The sequence below is a fragment of the Cyanistes caeruleus genome, chromosome 3, assembly GCF_971803275.1.
Source record: "Cyanistes caeruleus chromosome 3, bCyaCae1.hap1.1, whole genome shotgun sequence".
Classification (NCBI taxonomy): Eukaryota; Metazoa; Chordata; class Aves; order Passeriformes; family Paridae; genus Cyanistes; species Cyanistes caeruleus.
Genome location: NC_141703.1, coordinates 89,117,765 through 89,141,089, shown reverse-complemented (window position 1 = coordinate 89,141,089; position 23,325 = coordinate 89,117,765). Strand labels below are relative to the sequence as shown.

At 37.1% G+C, this 23,325-nt stretch overlaps 1 protein-coding gene across 6 annotated transcripts in view; it reads right to left on the bottom strand.

The window, feature by feature from the left end:
• Positions 1 to 23,325, bottom strand: part of SPAG17 (sperm associated antigen 17) — a 90,993-nt gene that overhangs the window by 18,396 nt on the left and 49,272 nt on the right. For all 6 annotated transcript variants that reach the window (XM_086884001.1, XM_086884002.1, XM_086884006.1 and 3 more), the window contains exons 18-31: positions 21,141 to 21,220; positions 19,441 to 19,523; positions 17,919 to 18,146; positions 16,578 to 16,689; positions 15,918 to 16,043; positions 13,750 to 13,863; positions 11,451 to 11,653; positions 8,736 to 8,856; positions 6,577 to 6,905; positions 4,399 to 4,528; positions 2,941 to 3,137; positions 2,473 to 2,617; positions 1,174 to 1,328; positions 599 to 775 (exon numbers count right to left, since the gene is read on the bottom strand). In XM_086884001.1, coding sequence (XP_086740127.1) covers positions 599 to 775; positions 1,174 to 1,328; positions 2,473 to 2,617; positions 2,941 to 3,137; positions 4,399 to 4,528; positions 6,577 to 6,905; positions 8,736 to 8,856; positions 11,451 to 11,653; positions 13,750 to 13,863; positions 15,918 to 16,043; positions 16,578 to 16,689; positions 17,919 to 18,146; positions 19,441 to 19,523; positions 21,141 to 21,220 — 2,200 coding nt within the window. The remainder of the gene's footprint in view (positions 1 to 598; positions 776 to 1,173; positions 1,329 to 2,472; positions 2,618 to 2,940; positions 3,138 to 4,398; positions 4,529 to 6,576; positions 6,906 to 8,735; positions 8,857 to 11,450; positions 11,654 to 13,749; positions 13,864 to 15,917; positions 16,044 to 16,577; positions 16,690 to 17,918; positions 18,147 to 19,440; positions 19,524 to 21,140; positions 21,221 to 23,325) is intronic.

Genomic DNA, 23,325 nt, shown 5'->3' with positions numbered 1-23,325 from the left:
TAAAGACATGCTGTATCATAAATGCTAATATCACATGCTGATATTTAATAAATGCCCAAGGACTGTTACACAAAAATACTCTCTCACTGTTCAAGCCACGTAACTGTATACGCTAGACAGGCATAGATGTACACTTACTGAGTGAACATCTACAGTATTTTCCTTCTTGAAAGAAATATGTGCTTATTAATGAATGTGACATTAATATATTCAAACAAGACAGCTAACAATAACCTAAAAAGGAATAATGATGCCTTTTTCAAGATTCAGTTTAAATAAGGGTGATTTAAAGGACAGTCCCTGAACTGAATCTGACACACCCAGTCTTTAAACCTCACTTGCAGAGCTGATTTTTTGCTATAATACAAATCATGCTAATTAAGGGAACTTTATTGGTGAGCTAAACTGTACACCACATGTTCTGTTTCAGTCTCTCTAAAAAGAGATAAATTAAAAAGGATATCCATCACTTAGTCAAGAAGATATCAGAGACCTGATTCTGGCTACTTTAAATATTACAAGGTTACAATTTGACTTTGAGAGAAGTTTAGAAGATAAAATTAGAATATAGAAACTTGTTTTCTTCCATGAATTCTACCTTAAAAGTATTTCCTTCAGGATCCATCATCTCACAAATAATGCTGGAAGTGTGTTTCATAATGTATCTTCCTGCTTGTTTCTCTTCTTCCTTGCTGCTGAAATTACAAACTTCATGGCTATAAACTGCTGAGCAATCTTCATCAAAGAAAAGAAAGCCTCCCTTGCTGGGTAAAACCTATGGCAGCAAAAAGAGAATAGATTCAATCTTCAAAGGTGAAAACTTTAAATTAAATGTACTGTGAAAATGAAGAACAGATACAAATCAAGAGGACAGCTTTCAGACATTCAATACTGAATCATCCAGTTTAGAGCAAGAGAAAGAAGGAAGAGGTCCAAGAGGTGGGCTGATGTGAGTCTCTGTAACATTTAACTTCAGGAAATTTAAGACTGTGATTTAAATATACTGTACATTTGTGAGAAAGTATCTAAACATTGGCAAAGTATGAAAGAGACAGAATAATAGGATTAGTGAAGACTATGGAGAAGGGAGGTAATGAAGGTGAGAGCTGCTAACGGCAGGGAATTTGGAACACAGATTAAACGTCACTGTCACAGACTGAAAGTAATTCCCACCTGATATGTTCCCTGTGGCTTTGCTAGAATAGATGTCCCATCTCCAAAGATAGTACAACAGGTACCATCCTCACAATTTGTTATAACAGTAGCAAACTCAGGATTCTCAACTCGTGTACCTTTGAGCTTCTTTTTGGTGGCTTTTGAGGGTTCATCTAAGAATTAATACAGAACAATGAGACAGGAGCACATGAATCATGGAAATGTCTTGGGATCCAATTTGCTTTTTCTCTCATAGTGCTGGATCTTTATCTCCTCAGTGCAAGACCTTCATAAACTTCATACCATCCTCTATCACATATTTTTATGTTATGTAAACAATATGCAACCTTTGACGTTCTGGACTGTGAATTCAGTACAGGAAAAACCCAACAGCAAAAAATATGTGTAACCATCTGCAGCTGGCTAGGAAAGTACACTCTAATGTATCAAGTATGGTACTAACCATAATGATCCAGATATTTGTAATATACAAGTTGGATCACTGAAATTCTTTGTGTCTGTAATATAAGCTTTAAAATGTGAAGAAATTCCTATTCAGCAACACAAATCTTGGAAAACAAATGAAACAGGTATGTTAATCTGGTTATTGCCTTTCCATTGAAGAGACAGATCAGTTCAAGGGTCTCTTGACTTTTAACATCCCACAGGGAGCTGTTTCTGAACATTTCCTGCTAACTCAATAATGGTCTTTTCCTACACTGTGTTTGAAGTCCAGACACTCACACAGTAAATGTCCCTTTCATTTTAATTAAGGAGGATGGGACTTGCCTTGCAAATGAAGCAATCATACAGAATACAACACCAGCCAGAAGAATCACACATGACCTTTAGCCCCACTTATTTCAGGCAAATATAAGTTTCACTTTTCTTGGCAGGACATTTTTCACAGCTATATTCAGATACTCAGGATCTCCAAGGTTGGTGAGTCCACGACTTCACTGGGGAATATAAGGATGCCTTGGTCCTTACACACCTTCAGTCAGAACTCAAAGCAGCTTCCTTGTTATTATTAGGGCAGGTGGAGAGAGGGCAATGAACACACTAAAACTCTGGCACTGTCATGGTGAAGAAGGACCATATAGGTATGAAAGAAGAAAATTTAATTATTTGCAACAATATTATTCTTGCACCAAATATACTCTTGAAGGAAAGCAAACAAACAAAGACTAGGCTGCACTAGTGGATCTGTTATCTAGGCTACTGGTATAAGCCAGCTTTAGTAGTTATTTTGACAACTTTCTGTTTCACAAGATATGTCAAGTGCAAGAAAATTAAGTGCTCCCCTTTTGATGTTACCTGTTTCCACACTACCCTCTGGTACAGAAAGTTTTTCACATTTTTCATAAAAAGTTGTGATCCTGGTACCATCGGCATGCTCTACTACTCTGTTACCATGCATCTTCTCAACAATTACCACTTCATCATCTCGTACAGTCATAATCTGAAAGAATGAGGGACTAATTTATATTGGCACTGTGACAGCAGCAACAACAATATAACAATAACAATATAACAATAACAATATAAAAACAACAATATAAGGGATCAGGACTGAAGCTCTGAAGAAGCTTGACTACCATGTCTTCATTTACTTCAGAGACAGAGGAATCACATTTTCTTCAAAATCTAAAGCTACTGCATTTCTAACAGTGAAATAACACAACTTGTAGGACGTTTTCTAAGAACAAATCCTACAACTTACGTGATGGCAGCCCTGTCTCTTAGCTTATAGACAGTGCTATAGTAACACAAAAGCAGTAATACCGTTCCATCATCTAGGTTTGTGGACTGATACATTAAGAGTGGCTTCAGATCCATTCTTGTTGCACCCTCTGTGCCCACTCGAATGCCTAATGGAGTTGTTGTTATCCAGGTTCCTGCCTTAGGTTGTGTAGAATTGGCCTTTTCAAACTCCCCACCCTTGGGTGAGCGTAATAGACTGTTCTTGTCACTGCTTTTCCCTGCAGAAACGAAAATTTCTGTATCAGACTTGATATTCTCTAAGGCAAAGGGCAAAACCAGCGAAGTGCAGAGTTTGTGAACATTGCTTTTGACAGAATTGCAAAATGAGCTATTTAACAGGCTAGAAGAAAATTACAACTCCTGCTACTCAAAGACATGTTTCTGAACTAGCCTTATCTAATGCACTTCCTTACAAAAAACCGAAAATAGCATGCTAATGCCATCAGTCCTATGGTGCATCAGAAGAAAAGGATGAAGATCTCATTATGAAAGGCAATTGGAGAGATCTTATGGAGAATGTTATAGAGAACTCTTGTCTCCCATATTCAGGAAATATAACTTAGACTAAGTGTATTCAAAAGACAAGAGCATAGTCCAGAGACCAGGCTGAAAGATTTAGAGCAAATATCTTGCAAAAATCCACCCTGAAACCAAAAAGAGATGGAACTCATCACTAGAAATTTGTCAAAGAATTAGCAGAGGAGAAGAAAGGTGGGGAAGGTGAAAAAGTGATCATAAATAAAGGACAAGAAATAAAGGACATACACTGGTCACAGATATTGAGAATTCATGTTAGAAAATGGTTTGTCAGAGTTGTTCTCATCTTTGCAGTTATCTAAAGAAAAAGGAATGGACTTGACTCAAAAAGCCTCTTTTTGAGACACCTTTCTCTTTGGCGGTGATTTTTATTCACCTATTTCCAATAAATTGTACGTCAGTGTGACAGGTCAGAATTATCCTGTGTACTAACTAATACTGACAGTGATCTTGGACTACACTCTGAGGTATGAAGTAAATATTATTTGATTTTTTTCTCATTCCAAAAAAAATACAGTAAGAATGGCTATATTACCATCAACCACAAGTCCATACAACCAATTGATAATGACCAATATTAGGTGCCTTGGAATACACAGAGTGAGAAGAAAAATGTATTCTCTGTGAGAGACTAAAAACTGTATGACAAAAGTAAGGATTTAACATTACTGTAGTTACAAGGATTTCTTTTTTAAAAGACTTCATATTCACTCTGAAGCTCTTACACAACTCTTTACTTATTAGAATCCCTGTTAGAAGAAGAAGACAAGAAATAGGAGAGAAATTATTTGCTATGAAGGTAACATAACAGCGTGCAGCAGCTGAGTACAGATAAAATTGCATTTCACATTGTCAGAATTTTCAGACTAAAGAAATATGCTCTTTACTAAGTATCATCAGCCCTACTAACTTTATATCTGTCTAAAACACAAGAAATGTTACCTTTCTTAGTGCTGGTCTCAGATAAATTCTCTGATTCTGGTGAGGGTTGTTTTTTGTCTGGAATTGTAGGTGGTGGTAAGACAGGACCAGAATCAGGGCTCTTACTCACTGTGCCATCAGCAAACAGAATCTACAGAAATCAATGACATACTAGAGGTTAAAATCAATTCAAACACCATTAGAAAGTCTTAATGTGTCACAAGTGTGAGTCACTAGAATACTGTGTGACGGAGAGGAAAAAAGTAACATCTCTCATAATGAATACAAGAAATAAAGAAGCTATTTAAAAGAGATTTAATAGAACAGACTATTTCAGTTGGAAGGGATCTACAATGATCACCTGGTCCAACTGCTTGACCACTTTAGGGCTGACCAAGTTAAAGCATCTTAGTGGCATTGACCAAATGCCTCTTAAACATTCACAACCTTGGGACAACCACCTTTCTAGCAAGCCTGTTCCAGTGTCTGACCACCATTCTTGGTAAAGAAATGCTTCCTAATATCTGAACCTTCCTTAGTGCTCCTTTGAGCTACTGCCATGTGTCCTGTCAGTGGATCCCAGGGAGAAGGGATCAGCACGTTCCCCTGTACTTCCCCTGTCAGGGAGCTGCATGAGCAAGGAGGTTGACCCTCAGCTTCTGTCTCTCCAAAGCAGACAAGCACAGAGCCCTCAGCCCTTCCTCTCAGGATGCACCTGCCAGCCCTTCCACTGGCTTTGTTCTCCTCTGGACTCGTTGCAGGACCTTCCCACCCCTCTGAAGTGGCAATGCTCAGAAGTGCCGCCAGCACTCCGGCTGAGGCTGCACCAGGGCTGAGCACAGCGGGGTGATCCCCCCTTCTGCCCGGCTCTGCTGCCTGTTTGATGCCCCCCAGGACACGGTTTCTGCCCTCTGGGCTGCCTGGGCACACCCTGCTGATTCTCACTGAGCTGCTGCCACCTGCACCCCCAGGGCCCTTCCTGCAGGGCGCTCCCCAGACTCCTCTCCCAGTTTGCGCTTGTGCCTGGCATTACTCTGTCCCACGTGTAGGATCCAACAGTTGGTTTTGTTAAATTTCATCCCATTAGTCATTGCCAGAAGGAGTGCTATTTTCTGCAGTTCATGGATATAATTAATGGGGATTCTTCTAGGGGTGCTATAAAGAGTAAAGGTTATTCTTTGACTAAATGGTCTAGGTTAATGACTTCTTTTTGGTAGCAGTGATAATGCATCTGTATTGACATATTGATCTGTACTGAGATATTCCACATGTCTAGAACAGCTGTTAATCTTTTAGCCATTATGATAGCTAACAAAAAGAAGTCTTGGTTATTTATCTAATTATAGCTGGTTTCTAAGATCCATTACACTCAACTCTTGACATGCATGTTCTCTATGTGTCAGATAAACTCTCTAGAGTCTAGATAGAACTACTCCAACCACTCCTAAATTTATTTATAAACACAGTAAGATGTATAAAAGAAATGGACAACATATAGAAACAGATCTTGAAATTGTTACTGTATGGAACTAAATATTTCTTCTTTTTTGAATGTTTATCATATGCAATGAATTTCTGATGATTCATAGACATTAAGTTAATATTAGGAAGGATGCACTCATAATCTTTTTAAACAAAGGCTGCTGTAAAATCATGCTAGGCACATAAGATCTACATTTTTTCTACCAGAAAACAGTATGTTGAGAATATACAGATATACAGCAGCTAGTTTTGTTGCATATTTCTCAAAGGGATATATTTCTCAGGAATCCTGGCTAAGTGGCTTAACATCTATTGCAGGTCAGGTCTTTCTGGATCCCATATGACTTTTTAGACTGAAAAAATATATGTATGCTTTCATATTGCCAAAAATACCCAAAGCTGAACTCATCCACACTTCAGATGCTGAAGTCTAGGAATACAGTTTTCTGAACCATATTCAGCTATTTCCTAATCACAAAGTTGCCTGAATTTTTCACATGCCTGAAATTTTCACACTTAAATTTCCCTAAGTTCTGACTCTGGACAAAGTGAAGAGTGTTTTAGCCTTGACATGGAAGCATAATTCAGTATTACTTGAATCCTTCATCTACAAACTGGACACTTCTCGATCTCAGTAGACAAAAACAAGTTTAAGGGTAATCTTCCATCACATTGAAATGTACTAAATTGTAGTGCTTGTACAAACGTACAACGTACCTGGGTAGATCCATCCATCAGGTACTTTATGACAGTTCCTTGACTAGTGATGACCCTTGACACTTCTTGTTCTGTTTGCCATGACAGAGGTGAATAAAGCTGAGAGTTCTTTACCATTTGGGGATAACTCTGTCTAACCAGAATTTCCAGAGTAGGCTGCTCAGCCTGTTCACTTTTGGTGTCTTCATGCTCTATTTCACCTTCTGTAACCTGATGTTCCTCCTCTGCAGTTTGCATAACCTCTTCCTCCTCTCCTTCATCTGCTTTGGCCTCACTTTTTTCTACCATCTCTTTCTCTGCTTCAGTGGAAGTGGCTTCACCTTTCAAATCTGAAAGCAAACTCTGAATTAATACAGCATAGCACACATTCAAACAGTGCTACAGACCCAGCGACATGGTGTCGACAGAAGGCGTGCAACTTTAGCTGAGTAAGACTAACCCTCCTTGGCTGAAGCTATAATCCACATAGTAAAAGACAGACTGATTTCAGAGCAAAGTTTGAAACAGTCACCTACTCAGAAACTCTGCATCTTCCTGTAAAGGCGGCTGTCTTTCCAAATGAAAACTAGGGAAATTTGAAGATAGATTTATTAGGGGTGCCATACTTTTGGAAGACTTACATCAGGTGAGTGGAATTCCCTAATTGCCCATACAGGCGAAAAAAACCCCCAACTGAGTTTCACCAAGTTTGAATTTGTTATAGAAACCCAAGTAATGTATTCTGTCTGCTTGAGCAAGTAAGTTTTTCAGATTAAATGGTGGCAGTGTTTTCAGTATGCTAATGGGTATAATTATGATAATTGTATTGAGAGACTCCATGTATGTGTCTGTAATTGCTTTGCTCACTTCAGTTACTCAGGATTTCAACTTATGCCTCTTGCCAAACTATGTATGCTTGAGAACACTCTGCATGTTCCTTAGTTCATGTCAGATTAATAATTTACTGGGCTGTACAGATTTGTTGTACATAGGTATTAAATGACATCTGTACATGCCTGATGTACAGATCTGGTTTTTAAAACTAACTAGATGGCAACAAAATTCACATTTGTCTGCTTCAAAACCTAATAGCATGACTAAAAAAAACCCCAAGATTTACTACACTTTACAACATGTAAAGATGAACCTAACACATTTTCAAAAACACTGGAAAAAATAATTATTGCAGAGTATTTGTCAGGCACAGAAGCTCTAAAGTATCTGTATACCCCATCAGTCTTCTAAAGAAAATCTAATGATAAGGGCAGAAAGGCCTATTGTAAGTGTTTTCTCTCTATGTACTGGATGGCATAAACCAAAGGACTTGTGTGAAATAATTCCTGTTTGAAACTGATTGCATCTTTTAGAAAAGCAACAAAAAAACCTGATTGTAAAACATCCAGTAGCAGAGACTCCATCATAACTTTGGTAGGTGTGCTAATCACTCTTTCCATTTAGGAGTGTAACGTTCTTACCAAATGAGTACAACTTAAATCTAGTATAAAGTCCTAGTTTTCAGTTTCAAGACCCTGAAAATTGTAACAAGTTTCTATACTGCATTTACAAGCTATCACCAAAATTCTGCATCCTTGTACTTCAGGCTAGCACCAGTCACTTCTTCAACCTTTTCTCTGGTAATTAAATGGAGTTCTTTGGTGAAATGAGCTCATTATAAGATACATTTTCTGATGCTTTAATAATTCTTGTCATTCTTCCCTGTATCTTTCAAATTATTAACGTTTTGTCCTGGGACTTAAGTACATATACTTTCAAAGGAAGTGCAGATATGGGTAATGTAACCATCTTCATGCTATCACTCAAGATTCCTTAATATATATGTATTTATTTATTGAATTTGCTTGTTTTTCTTTTGTATTCCAAACTACATGTATATTCAAATGATTATCCAACATGATTCCCAAGGGCTTTTTAGGGTTGCTACTTCCTTTGCCCTCAATCTTTTATGTTCAATAAGTTGTGATTCTAGATTTTATATTTGTTTGAATAAAAACATACTGTTCATATTGCAATCTTATTAAATATGTATTATGACAGACTTAGCATTCTGACATGTTAAAAACATTACTGTTACATCTAAACCCATCAATGCAGAAATAATTTTCTTCTCTAGTCTTAGCTTCTCTTAAATTCCTTACTTTGCAGTGTCTCAGAAAACTAACCTCGAAACCTTTCACCGAGAAAAGTCAATACAAGTCCATTGGGACAGGAGACATTCAAACTTGGAAAAGCAGGAGCATCTGACATCTCTTGTGTTTGGGGAACTGGTTCTTTCTTTTCCATCTACAGAATGAAAAATTAATTAAGTTGTATTCCACATTTTAAAATAATAAAGAAAAAATGAGAGTACAGATTTAGTCTGTACAGATTCCATTTTAACAATACTATTTTTTTTTTAAAGAGCTGTTTACCACATAAAATATTTAACATTTTTAGAGTTTATGGATTCAGAAGTGGAACCTTTAGTTATTTTCTTTGATTATGCTGTCTTCTTTCATTCACCTTGAATAATCATCCCCTCAAAAACCTATGTAACAATGGACTGCACTAGGCCTGTAGTCATAAGATGAAAAAGTTTTGAGTTGCATACATAAGTAACAGAAAGAACTTGTCCTGGTATTATCCCATATTCTTGCTTTTTAGCAACAGAAATAGAGGGGGGGGGGAATGGCAGATATTTTGCCACCTATTTTTCAGCATAAAAGATGCTGTAAGTTTTACAGTTAATTTACCTAATATTACTGGTAATTAAGGCTACTCTCAATACCCTAAGATTGTAGTCAGAGCATCATGAGGTAGAAATCACAGAACAGGGAATAAGTAACCCTCAGTTGTCATCTACTTCTCCCTGTCTAATGGTAAAAACAATAATTAAGTGTAACAATAACATTAGTGAAAAATTCTAATGTAACATATTCTAAAAATTTCCGGGCTGGAGCTTTCCTGGTAAACTGTTCAAAGACTTTTCCTTAATTAACCTCACTGACATTTTCTCATTGATTCAGCTGAACCGCTACTGCAAAAAATCAGTTTACCTCTAAATACTTCTGATAGTGATACAAGCTCACATAAAAGATGATGGGTTTTTTAGGTCTTTACAGGAGACTACTCTGTCTCTCAATTCAAGATCAAACCCAAACCAATTCTTTTAAAGCTCTCCCACTGGTTAAATTTTCTAGACCTGTAATCTTAAAGCTTTTATTAAAACTTCAGCGTGGCCCATATTTTTCTTGCAGTGCAGTATCCATAACTGGACATAATACTTCAACTGAGACTATACCAGCTCTAAAAGAAAAATAACTTCACATATTTACCAGACTATACTTCTTTGTATTCCCATCTCAGTGGTCTTTGCCCTTCTCACAGGAAGATGGCATTGTTGACTTACAGATAACTTGTGATCCATGACAACTCAGACCTTTCTCTGTAGAACTGTCACTGACACAATTGTTAAGCATTTTGTAGACATAATAGACCAATAATTTATATGTGTAATTGTAGAACCTACCTCTTATTCTTACTGAATTGCATCCTATTTTACAGATCATGTCCATGTGAATTTGTCAAGTCCCATTTGGATTCTAATCCGATTCTCCAAAATAGACTCAGGTGCTGTATGTACCAATATGGATACTCTCTATCCAAGGTAATTCCAAACCAAATAGTTAAAAGCCTTTTGGTTTAGAAGTCATCCTGACATATTTTTAATTATAGGGCTAATTTTCTATAGGGTTTGTTTGTTCCACACAATTGCTGTATGTTATGCTGAGTGTTGTTTGGCAACTCCCTACACCACTTTCCATACTGAAATTAGGTAAGAAACCCTTTTTGTGGATATGCACAGAATCTGTTTTGCAACAACAGCCACAGTGTTGCTTCAACTAAAAACAACTTCAGAACAGAAAATCAGAATGAATCTGCTTTCCAAAGATTCTTTCCAAAGACCTGTAATATGATAGAAGTACTTCAGTTAAAGTAAAAAGTAACTTCCTCAAATTGCTGGTCCCTGGCTTGTTATCAGCTGGAAAGACCAAATTACAGGGAAAGATTCTGCAAAACTGTCATCGCTAATTTGCTGGTTAGCTAGACTTTTGAATATGGGTTTCAGGAAGCATAAAAACTTCTGCTTGGTTAAACTACAAATTTAGCAGTTCTTGTAACTGAGATAATAATCAGAATGGTTCAAGTTGGAAGGGGCCTTAAAAATTGTTGAGTTCCACCCCCCTTCCATGGACAGGGACAGTTTCCACTAGACCAAGGTGCTCAAAGGCCCATCCGACCTGGCCTTGAACACTTCCAAGGATAGGTCATCCACATCTTCTCTGGGCATCTGTTCCAGTACCCCAACCACCTTCACAGTAAAGAATTTCTCCCTAATATTTAACTTAATCTTTCAGTTTAAAGCCATTTCCCCTTGTCCTGTCACTACATGCTCTGGTAAAAAGTCCCCCTCCAGCTCTCTTGCAGCCTCACTTAGGTACTGAAAGGTGCATTCTAAGGTCTTCTAGAGTGTTCTCCAGGCTGAACAACCCCAACTGTTCCAGTTTATCTTTGCAGGGGAGGTGCTCCAGGCCCCTGATCACCTGCAGTGTTATCAGCTGTAACTGTAAAGCCAAAATTGACAAAAGTATGTGGGTCATGGCAGATTCAATGCTTTACATCACAGAGTCATAAAGACTAAGTTCATTAACAGCTGCCAATACATTCATTTGAGAACAACTGAAAGAGTAAAACATAGCCTTAAGAACACCACAGATTGTTAGGAATTTGTAAAGGCATAGCTCAAAGCCCTCTGAGAAGAATATATATTTCTTTTACAGAAGTTAATGCATTTGATTTTTTGTTTATTTGGATTGGATATTTGTGTTTTCTCTCACCTTTTCTTCTTCTTGCTGTACAAGGTCATCAGGTGATGAAGGGGCTAATTTGCCACGGTTTCCTTTGGCAGAAGCTTTTACTGATTTTTTTCTATCAACCTTATCTTTTTTTGTAATGGGAGAAACTGCTGTTGGAATTATGGTCGGAACATGAACAGAAGGGATGTTCAGAATTCTTGTTAAGACAGGGCCTGTTTCCTCATCTAAGGAAGGGAAAAGCAATACTTTCAATGTAATTAAGTTTCATAAATGTAGATGTAGATTTTACTTTTTAAAAAGATTTTATGCACTAAGTTTTACCTTAGAAATAATAACCTCAGTGGGGGAGTGTGTTATTTCAGATAGAGGGACTAAAGATATGAATATTTAGAAAATCTTTTCACAGAATGACAACTTATTAGCCTAAAAGACACCTTGAAGGTAGTGCTTCCCACAAGCTGTCACTTGGTCATCACCTCAAAAATACAAAAATATGATTTTAAAATTCTCTTTTACCTCCAGAATACTTAGAAGTGGAGACATTCTGAATCTAGTACCTAGTAAATGATTATACTGTGTTATGCTTTATCATGGGCTGATCCAGCACAGACTGACTCTAGAAATTTTGTACTACATAGGTCTATTCTGCTATTATTCATCAGAAAGATTCTAATGATGTAGACTTGACAAGACTCTTGCAATTCTTCAAGCCAAGCATTAGGACAGCCTGCTAGGTATGTCAACAGGAAGTAGTCATGTTGCCCTTCAAAACAATTTATTAAAAATAAAAGAAATACAAACTTACATTTTCTCTAATTATTTCAACAATCTGACACTTCTCTTTCATAGAAATTTCACGCCTGTCTTTATTTTGGTTGACATAAAAAGACAAGGAGATTATTTCTAACATAAATGTAAAGTGATCAGAAGTTATCCTTTGATAATGCTGGATAAATCAAAGAATAATTCAAAACTTGAAGAAATATTAACATTTCCTCCCAAAATGAAAAGTTGTATAAAGCTGAAAGTCAACTTGAGCCTTTTGTCACCTTAGCTTCCCTAAAAGGAGGATGAAATAGATAAAGTGTGAAAAGCAGTAAGAAAAATGAGAATTAGAGAGTTTCCAGAAAACTATTTCAGTACTGCAGGGAAAAAGGGTAATTTGCACACAATTTAACTGATCAGTGGAGAGAAACTGCAGATTTCATGGTATACCATTCTGCACTAGGGATGGATGGCATATGAGAATCATCTAAGAGAGTATTTCTGGTCAGAATTATTCTGAGCACTTATGATACAAAGACCCATGGGAATTTGGCACAAACAAATGATCATAGAAAAACTGCAAGCAATCAAAGAATGCCAGCTAGCAGTGCTCTAAAGCTCAACATGGCAATGATTATTTTAATATAGAAGAGGATGATTATGGTGAATGTGAAAAAACCTAAACATCACAGCTGACATGTAGGTGTTTAATCAGATGTGTCTCTCTTTTAGGCCAAAATCCAAGTTTTTTACAGGCCCCTATTGTGAATGCTCTCTCTGTCCAAGTCTAAAAAACCTTTTTTTAAATAATTAATTCGTAAAATATATTTGAACAATTAAAACTGAGTGTAGAGTTGACTGGTTTACCACAGTCCACACAAAGATGCATTCAATTAAATGTTTTCATATTTTAAGAGCTGAAAAATGCTGGAGTTATTTTCTGATCAGAAAAGGGTTTCACTTTTATCCATAAGATGGTTTCAGTGGCCTTTCAAATGTAACGGAAACAAAAAGCTCTTGGTAAAAGCAGACGCTGTTTTCACTGTGGTTTTCCGAAGCAATTGCTTCCAGTTGGTGAATGTGTTTATTGAAAGGCTGAGAGAAATCCCTCATTATGTCTGCGCAACTGTAACCTAAAGTCCAACTCCTAAAGTAATATGAAAGTTCCATAATCACCTATATAAGTTTACAAAAATATTATTTCTTGGAAAACCAAGAAGACTCCTCAGAAAATCACATTTTCTTTGGCTCAAATTAATTGGCTGATTTTGCTGGGCTACTTAATAACAATACTTGCACTGCTCTGTTTTCACAGTAAGCAGAAAAGCTTGGAGACCTCCCTCCATTTTGGAAATTGAATCATAGAATATTCTTGACAATGTAATCTCATTTTGAGACTTTCTGAAAATTCTCCACCATGTGGCAACAGCTGCTGAGAAAAGCAGAATTGCATGCAACAAATTATTGGGTTAAGAAGTGTATGAAGGGGAAAAAAAAAGGAAAAAAAAGATCCCCCTATGGTTCTCAAATATCTTCTTCTATTTGCTTACTTTACCTGCTGGCTCCCCTGTAGGTCCATAATAGCTCAGAGACAGCTGGATTCCATTTTCTAAGGTGGCTGAAAAAGATCCAAACTTGCTCAGACCTTTCTTTTGATTTTTCAGTTCTCCTTAGGAAAAAAAAAAAAAAAAAAATTTAAAGATAGCAACACATACTAGAACCACCTGACTGGTGTCTGGACTGACTGGAAACCAAAGGTTGGTGTGAAAAGTGGAACCTCAGCGAGGATGACTAACTGAAATAGACTAAATAGATTAAATAGGGCAGGGAAAACCAACATTCCATTCATAGGGTACTATATATAATAGCCGGTTTTGTGCAATACACCTGTGATTTTCTATCCAGAAGTAGCATTCTAATTAGCTAGGTGTGTAAAAACAGATTTAATAGCAACAATTAGTGTAAAGCCTTATGGAATTTAAGCAGCAAAAGAACCTAGTTCTGAAGTTATGGATCCTTGTTTCTTGGCTGACAAGAATGTTAAAGTGCCCACTTCTATTGCATGTGGCCTGTGCACTGATAAAAATCCCTGTCCCTCACATGTTGTCACAGGGATAGGAGCTGAACATCAACTGTCCCTGAGGGTCCCTTCCAACTCAGGATATTCTACCATTCTATGTGTGTAGTTTGAGGATGAAAGTGAAAGAAAGGCAAAAAGCTGAGAAACTAGATCCAAAGACACGTCTGGGATTGGTAAAAGTGGATCAGAAGCCAAACTCACTTAGAGGTGCAGACCAAGGTGTCATGTGATAAGTATGTCATGGTGAAAACCACATGAACTAAGCAAGATACACTTCCTAGGCACTGGGTCCTACCTTGCCTCTACTTCAGCTGCTAACTACTGCCTTAAAGAAATGTTGTGTTGGTAAGAGAAAAACTTGGGATTCCCCATATGGCGAACAGCTTCCTAAAATGGTGAGGAGTAGCAGAGAAGACTACAAAAGAAGGTTAAGGCATGCCAAGCTATCCCCCAAACTCATCAACATGGGACACATCCTGAGACCTTGTCTGCTCTTATTACTTGTCTGTCATTTCAATGCTTATTGCTGAATACCATATGCAGGATGGTGTTTTGGAATTTTGACTGCTTTACACATTTACCGTTGTACCATCAAGCCACTGTCAAGTATCAGAGTGGATTGATTCTTGTCTTCCCTGCTGCCTCTCTATAAGGTGCTCCTGTTTACACAGGAGGAAAGTCCCACACTTGTGCCCAGTGAATACAACTTGTCTCAGATACTCACACACTGGTTATTGCCAGTACTGTCAGGCAGACCCCAGAATTATACAGGTCAGCTGTCAGAAGTGCAGACAAAAAAAATCTTGTCTGTGGAAGGGATGCAAGTTTTGTATTAAAACAACCTACAATTACATGACTGGTAAGCCAAGGGGAGAAGCAAGAGCAGGATGCTTTTTAACACTGATGAAGATGAAAAGAGCTAATATGTCTAAGTTATCCTTTTCCAATACTATTCAGTTTGGTGACAGCAGTTCCATAATACTTTTGGCAAACATATACACAAATTATTGCAAACTGGCTTCCTTCTTGGAAACACTCTCACCAGGGTTCAGAAAGGATTTGGATTCAATGTTTTCTGAGTATTGTATGAATGTATGCATACATACATACGTGCATACTGTTGTTGAGTATGTCAAGCAACAGTAGAAGTTGGTGGATTGCAGAAAGATCTGTTTTCAAAGCAAAGGTCTTGAAGAGGCAGTAATGTTATGGTCATCTGACCCACAAAAGGAGGTCTACATCAAAAGGAGAAATCTTCTCTTTCAAGGGCAGATATTTACTTTGGTCACAATGGATAGGATTCAGTTTTCATCTTCCTAGGCTTTCTCAGGCCACGTTAAGATACAAAGGGTCCTCCACTGAAGAAGAAAACTATTTTCTTAAGGAATGGTGATTTCCTTTCTCTGGAAAAGAGACTGGTTTGCACATACTGACCTGCACTGTGCTTTTACATCTTGCTAAGAGCTCTCTCTACAGTGCTTAAGTCAGCCAACTAGATTTTTACTTTGTTTTATGGAACACTGACTTTTCTTACTCTCTGACGTTAGTAACAATCTATTTTCTGTTAGTTGATAAGTTTTACATCCAAATATGAAATATGTCAAACTATTAATTCTTTATATCAGTGATATCAATCCACTGACCTGATTTAATTTGCTGTTCTTCATTATTTTCCTGCTCTTCAGCTTCTCTGAAGTTTTCCTTGGGGTCTGTGATATGAATTAAGAAATTGTGGTTGTCTTTTATTACTTTCACCTTTATCAGAGTTTCTGTAAGGCAATGGAATACGATTATTGCTTCCAGCAGGCTTCAGAACTTGTTTGCACCCAAATAAATGGGGCACCTGCAACTTTAAAGCACTCAAAAAAGAAAATTTCTCATAACTAGACTGAATCATGTAGTAGAAAATCAATGTGGCAAAATTAGGGTTATCTGAATTTAGAGTAAATATTTTAAAACTTCCTGATAATTAAATCTGAGAGTCTGCAGAAGAATCTTCTGCTTAGATACATTGCATTTGAGTGGAAAAATAATTTGAACATTCTGGAAATAACATGTATCAGTTGCCATTGAACAAATAAATACGAACCAATTTTTCTTAATTTCTAGTTTTCTGGTATTTAATTTACCTGTTAACTGTTAACATATTACAGGTAACTGTAAAGATTAGCAGAGATGCAGCCTAATATGGAATTTCTTTAACTGAATTTTTACTGCTAGACATGAAAAAGCATTTATGGATTAAGAAATTATTCCTCAGTTAGCACTGAGTCAATGCAAAGCATAAAGAAAAAAATAATCACTTTTTACAAACTCTATCTTCTCTACTTGAATCTGTCCTCCATCGGATGGGAAAAGATATTGATTGGTTCCTGATACTTGAATGACATCATCCCCTGTATTGTAGCCATGAAACTGGAAAAAAACAAGTTTTAAATTATCTGTAAACAAGAAAGGCAGTACACATGAAAGAGGTAAATGAAGGACATATCATCAAGATCACACTGTATTGCTCCACACCTTTTGCTTAGATATTTAACTAATGTAATGAAAACTTCACCAAATATTTAGCATGCTATTGTCATACCCAAATATTTTCCCAGTTATTAACTGAAGAAAATTGTTACATGAGAAAACCATCATAGAAACTGATGAGTAGCAAGTAGACTGGTGGGTTAACATACAGTGTGAGAGAAAGAAAATTTCTGATGAAGTACAAACAGACAAAGTACAGTGCCATGGGGTCATATAAAGGGCAGGTAAAGATTCAGCTTTCTACCCTGTAGGTTTTGGAATTCAGACACTGTAAATCTAATTAGATTGTTATGCCTTCCAGAGTGCCACAAGATGGCAAAAATTATCTGACTGTATTCAAGTTAGTTCAGACTGAAATGTTATCTGAATTTGAAGCCTGTACTTAAGCAAATTTAGACTGAATTATATTGATGTATGCAAGTTTTGGATGCAAGACACACTCTGCAAATACAAGGTGGTGCAAACTGCTGAAAAACTGTTTGACCAAAACTAGCTAAGAGCTCTTTCTATTAGTGCAACAGGCAGAAGAAGGGGAGCTGCTGTCTCCATTGAACTGTCTAGACACGAGTTCCTGGAATTGCTAGTGACATGAAGCACAATTACAGTTTAGATTTGATGTGCTTTAATCTCCAAGAGTGAGCTGAGCTCTACATTTTCTGTTGCGCACATGCCAATGGAGTTACTTTCTGAAATACAGTGAAAATATGGATTTTAGATTAGGGCACTTCAAGCTTGAATTTTGAAAGAGGAAATATAAGACACAGTGATTTCCAGTGTGGACAGTCAAAATTTCAACTAGGTACAGTAGTTCCTTGCTATGGAAGGTGGGACAAGTTCTTAATGTTCCCCTTTCCTATCCCACAAAAATCAAAATGATCAACTTATGTTAGTGTTCATGTCATATTACACTAAAAAAAAGAATAAATTAAATAATCTGGTGTAGGATAATCTTGAACATCCAAGAACTGCTTTCAAAAATTTTTAGTAAAGGATCTGCTGCTAAAACAAGGGAGGTAACAAGACTCAGTTGGGCTACTTTGCCCTGAACTCACATTTCACAACAGATAATAGCCTTGCTGTAATCTTGACTCTATAATACAACTCCTTACCTTATAAACTTTCTCAGAAAATGGTTCTGGAATGCTATGATCCTCCTCAAGTTCAGGGTCTTTTGCTGACTCATTTTGAGACATCTTTTCAGAAGGATTTTTGTTTGATTTTTCACATTCTTTATCTTTATTATCCCGTCCTTTCTTTTTACTTTGCAGTTTTTCTTCCCTTTCTTCCTTTTCTCTTTTTTCTTCCTCTCGTAATCGGTCCTGCTCCATCTTCCAAGCCTACATTTAACATTAGGAATTAAAGAGACTGTGTTTATCTTTGTACTACAAGATATTTCATATGTGCTTGCTGAAAAGAATAGAAGCAAACAAAACCAAATCAATGTTCAAACAAAAACAAAATCAAAGTTCTCAGCTAAGACATATTTCAAAAGTCTTACAATATTATGCACCAAATTTTGGATAAAATTACTGATTCATTCAATCTACAACAGCAGCCATTATTCACCACAGGAGATGAATCAGGTGATTATTCATATCTTACACAATCAGTCACAGGAGAATAATTTCATTGAATACTTTTCCACAATGTTTACCACCAAACAACAATGTATCACTTGTATAAGTTTATTGCCCAAATGCAACTGTGAGATAAAATTATTTTATTTTTTTACAGAAAGAGGAATGAGGCATCAATGCCAAAATTATCAGCTTGCATCAGGAAGACATTTGAGATTTTCTGGAATATTTAGGGTCTTGCAGTACTTTATAGTATAAACTTACAACAGCAGAAGCATTTCTGGGGAAGAAATGGCAAGCATTGAGAGTTACAAGTCAGGTGTTAGCCTCAACTGAGCTGTGACAGTTAACCCCATTTCCTATCTACATTCCATGTCAGGACTTGAATTGCACAGCATTACACACTGCGGGGAAGATGAGACATATGTTTGTGAGGAGTCAAAAAAAACCAGGGGAATATAATATTGATAAATGAGATTTGTGCAAATTAACGAATAATACCAATGCTAAGACCTAAACAACCGTGTGCTTAATCCCTACCTCAGCCAGAAATCTACTGTGCAAACCTGGGCAAGTCAATTAATCTGTAGTGAATGGTCATGGACTAAATCTATAAAATGGGATTCACTGACATAAGGCAACTCTGAGGTACCATATTTACATTCCCTAATTTCAAAGAGCTGTAGATAGTGAATGTACTGTTGGGTACACAAGTACTTACATGGATCTGGATCTTATCTTTTCATACCTTTAAAATCAGAAAACTTCAGTAAATAGTAGGATATTATCCATAACTTTAATTTCCTAGTATTGAAACAATAAATTGCTTTGGAATTGCCTAGTCTAACTCCAAATAGTCTTCCCTTAAGAAAACGACACAGCATGACTCACAGTCAATAAGGAATAAATTATAGAAAATAACATATAAAAGAAATAACAACGAGCAGAAAAACTAAGAGGACTCAATCAAGCCTACATAAAGAACAAAGGCTTACCTTCCCAAGAAAGCAGTGCTATCTAGTTCATTTCAGAAATACATATATTTTTGCCTCACCTTCAGAGAATCTTCTCTGATAATGAGACTTTCTTCACTCTTGGATTGAGACTCTGTTATATTCTGAGGTTCAGGTGTGCTGCCTTTGGAAAGTGAAAAGGAGAATAAGCAAGGTTATAAATATAGGAAAACAGAATAATTTTTAAAAATAGGGGGGAAAAAGATGTGCAAGTAAATAAAAATGCGTATTTAAAAGCAGAAAAAGCATAACTGTATAATAAAGCAAACAAATATATTTAGAAATAAAATATAAAGTCTGTTTAGGTTAGAAAAAACTTGATTCTCATAACTGGGGACCAATTACACTAAATAATATATCAACAACATGTGTAAAGACTGGGTCTCTGCTTCTTGCTATTGAAGGCTTTGTTCTCACAGTAATTTTTTCTTAAACTGAGCCAGAACAAGCTCAACACTGGAGTCATAGACATTGCAACCTTTCAGGACAAAGAACCCAAATAAATTCTATCTGAAACTTCAAACCTTCACTAAAGAAACACTCACCATATCCCTCATTTACTATTACGGCTTTATAGCATCTATGACGTATGAAAAGTGTAGCTTCTATAAGGGTAGTTTTATATTATGCTTGGATATTTACCTTCTAGAAAAGATAATTTAAAGAACACTATCAGAAACTTCTAGTTAAACTACTTGGTACGATAAAGTAGAAATTGCAGCGTCAGTGAAATTGAAAACACCTAAGGACACCGTTGCCCATCAGCGTGTTCCAGCTAGAGGTGATTATGTCTTTTCAGCAAGTGAACTACTCCATGAATCATAACTGTCACGAAGCACCACGTGGGCAAGATTCAATCTAGCTCCTGTGACAGCTAGATATGTACAAATTATGATTTAGTAGTCATAACTGTACTTTTAGTTTCCAAACTATAATCAGAAGTGTTAACTGGGTTGAGGAGTAATGTTTCTATTTTTGTAAATGCTAACTGCTAGTCCTGGGAGGTTTCAAAGTACATTCTCAAAAAAGGTAAGAAAGCAAAGGTTAAACATAAACAAATAATTGTTAATACCATTTAAATAGCCAATTTTGACAAAAGTTCTTTTTTGTCAATACGGATTTTCAGATTCTGCTGCCTGCTGAACAGTTATTGTATGAACTGCTTACAATTTCCACTACCCAAAATGTTGCTTGTAATGCAAGTTTGCTCTGCAGTCTTGTCAATTCAGGTTTCCAGTTTTAGCTTCTAGCCCACATCTTCTGACTTCCAGCTTTTATCCTGCCCTTTAAAAAGGAATTCTCCTGCACCATGTTGCCAGCTTTAACTACTGCTCACCTCTTCATATGTTCAGTCATCTGAATAGATTCTTATTTGTATGTAATCCTTAATCTCATTAGATAAGCACAGCGATTGAAAATGCAATTGATACTAAAGGTGTCAGTTTTCAGAACAAAGAAAGATGCAGAATACATAAATATAGTGATTTAATTAATTCCAAAACATATTTATGCCTATATAGATATCAAAACAGGGTCATCCTATGAAAAAACATAGGCAATTCTGCTCTGAACAAATTTGTGTCTCAGCACTTAGAGTGAAAAATTAATTTCCTAGAATACAAAAACAAGATACCCACTTCTGGCTTTCTTAGTAAAGCCAGTTATTTGACAGCACTGGCACACAGTCCAAGAGGGCCTTGTGCCGTGGCTTTTTCCAATTAAAAAAACTCTATTTCCTTACCCATCTTCTCTTTTTGGTATTTAGCTTCTTCCTCTTTCACCCAGTCTTCAACTGAGTCAGCCACCAGCTCAAGATAGTTCCTGAAAAGCAAATTATCCCTCTATTTAATATAATACAGTTTTCACTAATATGGCTTCAGGTCAAACAAGATCACTTAGCTTCTCAGTTTCTTATGCAATGATTATTCTCCAATCTTTGAGACAAGTCTTGTATTTGACAGGATTTCTCTCAGTTTTTACAGGAACTGGTACTTTTGCCTGGCTGGTACTTGCTTAGTATATGCTATACTTGAAATTTTGGTTATCCTTTCTGCAAAGAAATGTAAGAAACTTGTCTGCCAAACTTGCTCCTAAAGAAAAATCCAGGAAATCAGAAAACTTCAAGGCATTCATTTCCAAAACGTTCAGAGCCATTCTCATCCTCACTGTTTTACCACTGAATAACTTAATTTCTTAGTTGCTCTTGATTGATGTTGATTTTTAGAATATGCTTAACATGTTTGTTTAGAAACTGAAGTGTTATTGTATGTAATACAAGCTCTTCTTTATCAGAAGAGTGAGATAAGAAGGGTGTTTGGAAATTGTCATCCAAACCCAGATGAGAGAATCAGTGTACCATAACCTGCCATGAATTCAGAATACTCACAAGTAACAATTAAGTTGAAGTGAGAACTGAATGACAAACTGATCCAGAGTTTGCTGCTGGCATCTGCAGTTGCATTGTCTCATCTTCCAAAGGTGTCTGAAATGACTGCTAAAGTAGCTCACTGTAAACAACTGCTTTCAAGAAAGGAGGAAGCCTGGGAATCTTATATCCAACTATAACTCAACCCCTCATTTGGAGTTTTATCACAAGTCTTGAAAGTAAAATTCTTCATGTGTGCAAAATTGAAAGGGGCTTTTGAAGAATGCATCTGATTCAGTTGCTGAGTCTTCATGATATTTTGTATTTACAAGTTCAAGATGATTCAACTGTATTCAAAAATTATACATGGAGTAGAGGCTTTTGGGTATGAACATGTAGACAATACAATCGATTCTTGACCTCATGTCAGTTTTGAAGTTCCTTTTGCAGCAGTATGTCCAGGAGAATAAATATGTAGGTCATGTACACAGGCTAGAATACACAGGTGTCATGGAGTTACTTTACCTTTAAGGGAGTTGGAGTTGCTGGGAAGTGCTTGGAGTCTTTTCTCCTGACCAATTATCGGTCATTGCTGGGAATTGACAGCAGTTTAGGCCATTGAAAAGTGGGATCAACTTGTGAACCCTACCTTAAAATGTAAAAGCAGAGCTCTCTGGGTTCTCTTTGTTTTCTGGCTGTGGAGGGTGGCGGAGCTCCAGGCCTCCCGTCCCTGCCCAGGCCATGCGGCCGGGCGGGGATGGGGCCGGGCCTGCCCCGTCTCCCGGCCGGGAGATAGGGGGGCCTGGGGAAGGTTTTCCCCGGGCCCGGGCCGGGCCGAGCCGATCTCTTGGCTCGGCTGCAGGTTTTGCTGTAACTAATTCACTAGAAACTGCCCAGTGAAGAAAGAGGGAAGCCCTGGACTTGCAGCGGGTTGGAGCAGAGACTACACGCTCCAGAGCAGCCATGAGGAACTTCCCATCGCAGACGGCTCCAGCTCCTGTTCGGCAGAGATCTCCGAACCATCTACAAAAGCCTGGGCAAGATGTTAACTCTTTCATTACCCAGATGAGACTTGCGGATTAATCTTTTTATCCAGAGAGAGAGAGAGAGAGAGATCAACATGAAAAGAGACTTTATAAACTACCAGTGACAGGAAAGAAAAGAAGCTTCAAGAAAGGTAGAGAATTAAGAAGATGCTTTAATTAAGCTGAAATATCTCCCTGTTAAAACTATAGAGATGGACGATGAAGTCCTGAAAAGAACTCCTTTAATTCATGATATAAGATCTAGAGAGGAATAGTGTTCAAAGTGTAAATTTGAGTAAAGAGTAATTATAGTATAGTGAAGTGCTGGGAGATTAAAAGCCTTGAGAGGCCATGAGAAAACTGTTGGGAGATTTGAAGCCCTGAGAGGCCATGAGAAAACTGTTTTCTGGTGAAGCTCACAGAAACAGATGAAGAAGACTTTTTTTGCCTTTGAATAACTTATCCTTAAAAATGCTATCTCTAGACGCATGGCCCATACACACTTCAGAGTGATGTGAGAATGGGAAGAGTGAACT